Source organism: Sinocyclocheilus grahami, unplaced genomic scaffold (assembly GCF_001515645.1).
Source record: "Sinocyclocheilus grahami isolate Dianchi unplaced genomic scaffold, SAMN03320097.WGS_v1.1 scaffold1453.1, whole genome shotgun sequence".
NCBI lineage: Eukaryota > Metazoa > Chordata > Actinopteri > Cypriniformes > Cyprinidae > Sinocyclocheilus > Sinocyclocheilus grahami.
The window spans coordinates 83,456-92,001 of record NW_015506632.1 but is presented as its reverse complement, the minus strand read 5'-3'; the positions used below and the strand labels follow the sequence as shown (position 1 = coordinate 92,001).

The following is an 8,546-nucleotide window of genomic DNA, read 5'->3' as shown; positions in this document are numbered from 1 at the left end:
CTCTCTCTCTCACACACACACTCTCTCTCACACTCAGACTCATTCACTCACTCGCTCTCTCTCTCACACACACACTCTCTCACACTCAGACTCATTCACTCACTCGCTCTCTCTCACACACACACACTCTCTCACACTCAGACTCATTATATATATATATATATATATATATATATATATATATATATATAGCAGCATAGCTTTTTTGTGTGTGTGGTAATTTCAAAGAGTTTCTAAACTAAGTACTAAAACAAAAGGGATAAATGCAGTAATAACATGGTGATCAGAAACTGTATATTTTAGTTGAAAAAATATGAAGTTATGACTTTCCTAAACGAAAGATTCTTTATATAGCTTACAGATTTTGAATGCATCAGAAGAACTGACTGAACACAGCCGTGTTTTAAACATGACGGAATAATGAGTGAAATAATTGGCGACTCGTTTCCGTATCTGTCAGGAGTTGCCTGGCAATGCTTTCTTTTGATAGAGTAACATGTTTTGTTTGGTCTAATTGCCTGCAGTTGATAATTGTTGCGTTTTGCGCTGTAATGTGACCTATTCAGGGTTCATGCAATAAAAGAGCGCTTTTCCTCCGCCGATTGCTCATAGCTGGCATTTTTTGCTGAAGGAAAGGTTTGAAGGTTGATTAGAAGCATGGAGAGAGCGTGTGGATGCTTCTGTCTGCTGCGTGTTTCTGGCATCAACAGCAGAGAAAAACCATCGAGCGTCTTTAAAGCTGGTTTGTTTGCCGGTCTCATTAAAACAAAGTGGTTCTGGAGGTTTCTGCAGCTTCCTGTTTCAGATCAGCTGGATCCAGATCTGTATTGTGCTCTGGTTCCTCTGAGACTGTGTTTGTGGGGTTTCCATCACCTCTCAGCTCATTGTCCTCACGATGGATAAAGATCAGCTGAATGAATTGGCTTTTGTTCTTCTGGCCAAAAACACTTTCCTTTTCAAATCAAGACGTAATAAGCAAATAGTTGTAATTACGCACACAGATGCTGTAATGATCTGATGATTGACTCGCACTCGTCTGACATGAAGTAATGTTCATATTACAACAGATATGAGTATCGCGACTTCACATTATTTGGAAGCAATTAATCTTAATTTTAATCATGAAGCCTCCAGGGTTTGAGAAACACCCTCTTAAAGTGGACGGTGACTTTAATTAGTCTAATTTGTATTTATTTAGCAGAAAAGCAGTAAGAGACTTGAGGTCAAGTTGTATTTGACATGTATCTGTTATATATCTATAGTAAACATCTATACTAACAAAAATGGTGTAGGATTTAAGTGGAACAACTTTCACTTAGAAACTGCTAGTAAATTTCACAGATATTTGGAAATGCATATATCAAGGAAGAAAGGCTAAAACGTTTTCTTGTGACTTTCTCAATCTCTAATTTTTGTTTTAATTACAACTTTGAAAAATCATTTTTTACAATGGATGTATTTCTAACGACATCTTTTTTTCCATTTGGGAAACTTCAAGTTGTAGACTAATCAACTAAATAAAATATTAACAAATAAGTACAATTTTAATAAATGATTTCTCATAAAATATTTTATCCATTTGTATACTCTTAAGTGGTTGAATGAATGAGTGAACGAATGAGTAGAATTAATTAGTTGAATGAATGAGTGAACGAATGAGTAGAATTAATTAGTTGAATGAGTGAGTGAATGTCTCACACACACACACACATATATATATATATATATATATATATATATATATATATATATATATATAGCAGCATAGCTTTTTTGTGTGTGTGGTAATTTCAAAGAGTTTCTAAACTAAGTACTAAAACAAAAGGGATAAATGCAGTAATAACATGGTGATCAGAAACTGTATATTTTAGTTGAAAAAATATGAAGTTATGACTTTCCTAAACGAAAGATTCTTTATATAGCTTACAGATTTTGAATGCATCAGAAGAACTGACTGAACACAGCCGTGTTTTAAACATGACGGAATAATGAGTGAAATAATTGGCGACTCGTTTCCGTATCTGTCAGGAGTTGCCTGGCAATGCTTTCTTTTGATAGAGTAACATGTTTTGTTTGGTCTAATTGCCTGCAGTTGATAATTGTTGCGTTTTGCGCTGTAATGTGACCTATTCAGGGTTCATGCAATAAAAGAGCGCTTTTCCTCCGCCGATTGCTCATAGCTGGCATTTTTTGCTGAAGGAAAGGTTTGAAGGTTGATTAGAAGCATGGAGAGAGCGTGTGGATGCTTCTGTCTGCTGCGTGTTTCTGGCATCAACAGCAGAGAAAAACCATCGAGCGTCTTTAAAGCTGGTTTGTTTGCCGGTCTCATTAAAACAAAGTGGTTCTGGAGGTTTCTGCAGCTTCCTGTTTCAGATCAGCTGGATCCAGATCTGTATTGTGCTCTGGTTCCTCTGAGACTGTGTTTGTGGGGTTTCCATCACCTCTCAGCTCATTGTCCTCACGATGGATAAAGATCAGCTGAATGAATTGGCTTTTGTTCTTCTGGCCAAAAACACTTTCCTTTTCAAATCAAGACGTAATAAGCAAATAGTTGTAATTACGCACACAGATGCTGTAATGATCTGATGATTGACTCGCACTCGTCTGACATGAAGTAATGTTCATATTACAACAGATATGAGTATCGCGACTTCACATTATTTGGAAGCAATTAATCTTAATTTTAATCATGAAGCCTCCAGGGTTTGAGAAACACCCTCTTAAAGTGGACGGTGACTTTAATTAGTCTAATTTGTATTTATTTAGCAGAAAAGCAGTAAGAGACTTGAGGTCAAGTTGTATTTGACATGTATCTGTTATATATCTATAGTAAACATCTATACTAACAAAAATGGTGTAGGATTTAAGTGGAACAACTTTCACTTAGAAACTGCTAGTAAATTTCACAGATATTTGGAAATGCAGATATCAAGGAAGAAAGGCTCAAACGTTTTCTTGTGACTTTCTCAATCTCTAATTTTTGTTTTAATTACAACTTTGAAAAATCATTTTTTACAATGGATGTATTTCTAACGACATCTTTTTTTCCATTTGGGAAACTTCAAGTTGTAGACTAATCAACTAAATAAAATATTAACAAATAAGTACAATTTTAATAAATGATTTCTCATAAAATATTTTATCCATTTGTATACTCTTAAGTGGTTGAATGAATGAGTGAACGAATGAGTAGAATTAATTAGTTGAATGACTGAGTGAGTGAATGACTGAATGAGTGAGTGAATGAATGAATGAATGACTGAATGAGTGAGTAGAATGACTGAATGAGTGAGTGAATGAATGAATGAATGACTGAATGAGTGAGTAGAATGAATGAATCAATGAATGAGTAAAATGAATGAGTGAATAAATGAATGAGTAAAATGAATGAGTGAATAAATGAATGAGTGAATGAATGAGTAAAATGAATGATTGAATGAGAGTGAATGAATGAATCAATGAGTGAGGGAATGAATGAGTGAATTAATGAATGAGTGAATGAATGAGTAAAATGAATGAGTGAATGAGAGTGAATGAATGAATCAATGAATGAGGGAATGAATGAGTGAATGAATGAGTAAAATTAATGAGTAGAATGAATGACTGAATGAGTGAGTGAATAAATGATTAAATAAAATAGGTGAAATTGAAATATGTAAAATGTGTCTAACAATCTTGTATCCATTTGGGAAACTTCAAGTGGTAGACTCTTAAAAAAGAAAAAAAAGGGCGAAAATTTAAATAAATGCATTAAAAAAAAAAGTTAATCAAATTTGTATGGTTATGTGCAAAGTGTTTTAAAAGCAATAAAGCACTTGAGGTCATGTTTGTGTGTCCTTCATCCATCTGGCAAATGCTCTTAAAATAATTTGCTTCATTTCTATGCTTACTGTATGTGCATAAGCTGTAAGGTACTCACGGTTGTGTATGAGACACAATGTTTCATACACAAAAACATTTATTAACACTCATTCTGGTGTGTGTGTTGTAGGTGGTGAAGCTGCTGAACACCAAGCGTTCTCAGGCCGTGGGGATCCTGATGTCCAGTTTACATCTCGACATGAAGGACATTCAGCACGGTCTGTATTATTCTGTTATTGTTGTATGATTTAGCCTTTTTCACTCTTCCGTGTTTCTGGCTCCTGGACTGCTGCTTGCAGGGTAAAAGTTGTTCCGGTGACAGCAGCGGCTGCACTCAACAAGAATGAGTTCGAGAAGCAAAGTGTTTTTCTACGAATGAGATATTATGAAAATGCTTGAACTGCAGGTACATTACTCTACGAAGTGCAAACATTTCACAATTAACTGTTTGGTCAGCTCGGGTCATCAAATACAAGTTTGTTTAATTCTAAATGATGGCCATTATAATTCAGTTAGTTTCGCCGTTCTGTCCGTTTGGTGCTGACTGCATTATGACTCTCCACCTAAATTTTTTTCACATTATTATTAATAAAGAAATATTGTATTTTCTACTTGCTCTCCTTTGCATTATTAACATGATGGCGTAAATGTACGTTGTATTATGCGCCCTGGGAAATACATATTCATGACTTTATTCCTATTGTATCAGATTGCATTGTTGTGTTGAGTTTAATATGCATCAGCCGGACTCAGTTAGAATCGTTTAATGTATTCTTGGAAAAATGTGCATCTAGTCATAAATGTTGTCATTTTTAAGTAATTTATCATGATGTGGTGGTTCGAGGGAAATGACGGAGTAAACGGAGATGCGCTCTTCGAGAAGCAAAGTGTTTTTCTACGAATGAGATATTATGAAAATGCTTGAACTGCAGGTACATTACTCTACGAAGTGCAAACATTTCACAATTAACTGTTTGGTCAGCTCGGGTCATCAAATACAAGTTTGTTTAATTCTAAATGATGGCCATTATAATTCAGTTAGTTTCGCCGTTCTGTCCGTTTGGTGCTGACTGCATTATGACTCTCCACCTAAATTTTTTTCACATTATTATTAATAAAGAAATATTGTATTTTCTACTTGCTCTCCTTTGCATTATTAACATGATGGCGTAAATGTACGTTGTATTATGCGCCCTGGGAAATACATATTCATGACTTTATTCCTATTGTATCAGATTGCATTGTTGTGTTGAGTTTAATATGCATCAGCCGGACTCAGTTAGAATCGTTTAATGTATTCCTGGAAAAATGTGCATCTAGTCATAAATGTTGTCATTTTTAAGTAATTTATCATGATGTGGTGGTTCGAGGGAAATGACGGAGTAAACGGAGATGCGCTTAAATGTACCGGAGATCAAAGACTAAATAAAAAGGGAGTTTGCCGGAGCGTGCTGAGCGTGTGAAAAAGGCTAATTAAGATGTTAATGAAGCACTTGAGCACTGACTCTGATCCAGACGTGTGTTTGTAAGTCTGATCCATGCGGTGTATTTGCTCTGTGGCAAGAGTTAGTCGGTCGTGATGGTCTGCGGTCACCGGCGGGTCGAGGTGGATGTACAGCTGGAGGTTTTGTTCTGGCGAGCTGCTTTCCTGTTTTCTTTTCCACGCTGGCGTTTGAATGCGCGGCGTCCGGGCATTGACGTGTTCTTCTGTGTTCTCTGTGTGGCAGCGAGGGTTTCCTGATGCTCTGATAGGCTCTGGGCTGCGTCTGCATCCATCACATATCAGATGGACCCTGAACGTGAACCCAAACTCATGCATTCACATCACTGCTGGACGACTTGTTTTTATTAATATCTTCTTTCTGTGATGATCTGAGGAATCAGTCATTCATGCTGCAGGGCACCCCCTTCAAATAAAAGATTTTTAATGACGTGGCCAGATTTACAGGTGGTTTAAAATATTTTAGAACTTTTATAAAACTTTTTAAAAACCTATTTATTTTATTTTTGTGTTTTAATCTATTTTTATTTATAATTTATTTTTATTGTGTGTTAGCTGTATTTTGTTGTTATTTTTTTAACCTGATCAAAATAACCTAACTGCAGTTTGATTGAGATTAATTGGAAAACATGTTTTTCATGAGTTATCTGTTTTTGCAAATGAACTCTTCAATTGTGAAATGACATGGCAGCGTGAATTTGAAATGATATTGACTGTAATATCAGAGTTATGTTGTGATGGGATGTTGGTCAGACAAACTCGTGTGTTTCGTGTCTCTCGTCTCGGACAGAAACGCTCGTGGAATGCCAGCTTATTTGATTCTGCCAGCAGAACTTGCACTTAATTTCCATCTAATCGGTGTGTTTATGCGTTTGAGAGCTCTCATGCACATGGATTGTGTGTGTGTGTGTGTGTGTGTGTGAGGGAGCGGGAGGAATTCAGGCCTCGACTGTCGTATGATGTTGTGATGCTCAAATCGAACGCAGACGTGTGACGTCATCACACACGGCCCGCTTCACTTCCTAACACACACTCAGAGCGGTTAATCACACGGATGTAAACGTCTCGTTTTAGAGCAGCTTTTGAAGACTGAGATGCTTTTGCTTCCACAGTGTTTAGCTGTATTTTGTTGTTATTTTTTTAACCTGATCAAAATAACCTAACTGCAGTTTGATTGAGATTAATTGGAAAACATGTTTTTCATGAGTTATCTGTTTTTGCAAATGAACTCTTCAATTGTGAAATGACATGGCAGCGTGAATTTGAAATGATATTGACTGTAATATCAGAGTTATGTTGTGATGGGATGTTGGTCAGACAAACTCGTGTGTTTCGTGTCTCTCGTCTCGGACAGAAACGCTCGTGGAATGCCAGCTTATTTGATTCTGCCAGCAGAACTTGCACTTAATTTCCATCTAATCGGTGTGTTTATGCGTTTGAGAGCTCTCATGCACATGGATTGTGTGTGTGTGTGTGTGTGTGAGGGAGCGAGAGGAATTCAGGCCTCGACTGTCGTATGATGTTGTGATGCTCAAATCGAACGCAGACGTGTGACGTCATCACACACGGCCCGCTTCACTTCCTAACACACACTCAGAGCGGTTAATCACACGGATGTAAACGTCTCGTTTTAGAGCAGCTTTTGAAGACTGAGATGCTTTTGCTTCCACAGTGTTTTTTTTTTTTTCTCAGTTGAACATTTTCAGTTACTTTTTGTTTTTCAACCTCATGCCATAGACATTTTTCACCATCCATCAATTCCTCATTAATAAAATTAAGTTTTGGCCTGCTTTTTTTATGCATTTAAAAACATATTTTTTAAAAAAAGTGTGTGTGTATATATATATATATAAAATTATTTTTTAAATAAACGTTTTTAAAAAATGAAATGTATTTTATTTTTTGAAAAAATTATAAAATTATTTTATTTTAAAGGGCGTGCTTAAATGATCAACCCTGTTGCCATTTGTGAAATGTTGTTTAAAGCTTTAAATTTTCTAATAAGAATCTTGTCATGAGCTACAGCTGAAGACTATGAATGTCTAAATGAACTGTAAAACTCAGCCCTGTTACTTTTAGTTTTTGCGTATATTTATTAATTTGGCTTTATTTATTATGAATATTTCTGAATATTGAATATGTATTATAATCAATTATTTTAATCTTTAATCATTGAAATCTAAAGGGATATAAGACTACTTAGTCTGATAAATATTTAACTTTTTTTCTTTTCTTTTTTTTTTATATGGGTGTTATTTTTATATTTATATATCACCTTTTCAAATGCAAAAGGAATGTGTTTCATAGAATAATCCAGTTGCTTGATGTTCAGAAAGGAGAGATTCACGTGATATGGGCAAATGTGCTGCTTTAGTGATATTTGTGTGTTTATTTTTGGATATGATGATGATGATGATGATGATGATGATTCAGCTGCTGATTTCTGTCTCTCTGATTGTGTGTGCAGCGATCCTGAATCTGGATAACACTGTGGTTGATCTGGAGACGTTACAGGCGCTCTATGAGAACGTAAGCAGATCCTCCTCTCTGTTCTTCTGCTGCTTTGCTTTTTGAAGATTCTTGTTTTGTTTCCAAGCAACTCTATTGCTCATATTTAGAACAAACCCCTAAAAATGAAATTGCTTGTTACATTTTTAGGGCCTCAGGCATGAAGGAATCCTCAGATCATGCCAAACATGTAATGCACAAACCTTCATATATGCTGAGGAGAATAAAAGCATTTACAATCCAGAATCATGTAGTACATATGACACATCACAGTGTTGATCGGCGTGATTCTCCTCAATGCATTCTGATGTTTTCATTGTTGAATGCATGTCTGTAGGGATCAGGTGAACCTTAAATATCATGCATGAGTTTAAAAGGCTCATGCATTTTCAGATTTGTATACAATGTTTCTCATGGTTAGTTTATAAACTTTGCAAAGTTTCTGCACCAAAAAAGGTTTCCAGTTCGTTTTGCCGTATGTCATTATTGCAGAGTCACCTCTAAAGTGTAACAATCAAGAACATTTTGATTTTCCATTTCATGTGCCCTTTAAATACCAGAAAACACACACTTGTGTTGATCAGGTAATCAGGCCTGTAGTCTAAATCACTGTCTAAGAGAGAGAAAAGATTTTCCTGGGTGTCTGGAAAACGTATGTTTCTAGAATCAAACTCAA

General features: G+C 35.8%; 1 protein-coding gene across 1 annotated transcript in view; it reads left to right on the top strand.

Moving 5' to 3' along the window:
• LOC107570398 (formin-2-like) overlaps nucleotides 1–8,164 on the top strand; it is a 44,085-nt gene extending 35,921 nt beyond the window's left edge. The window contains exons 7-9 of the mRNA XM_016256626.1: nucleotides 3,992–4,079; nucleotides 7,830–7,891; nucleotides 8,021–8,164. Coding sequence (XP_016112112.1) covers nucleotides 3,992–4,079; nucleotides 7,830–7,891; nucleotides 8,021–8,149 — 279 coding nt within the window. The 3' untranslated portion in view covers nucleotides 8,150–8,164. The remainder of the gene's footprint in view (nucleotides 1–3,991; nucleotides 4,080–7,829; nucleotides 7,892–8,020) is intronic.
• The last annotated feature ends 382 nt before the right edge of the window (nucleotides 8,165–8,546 follow it).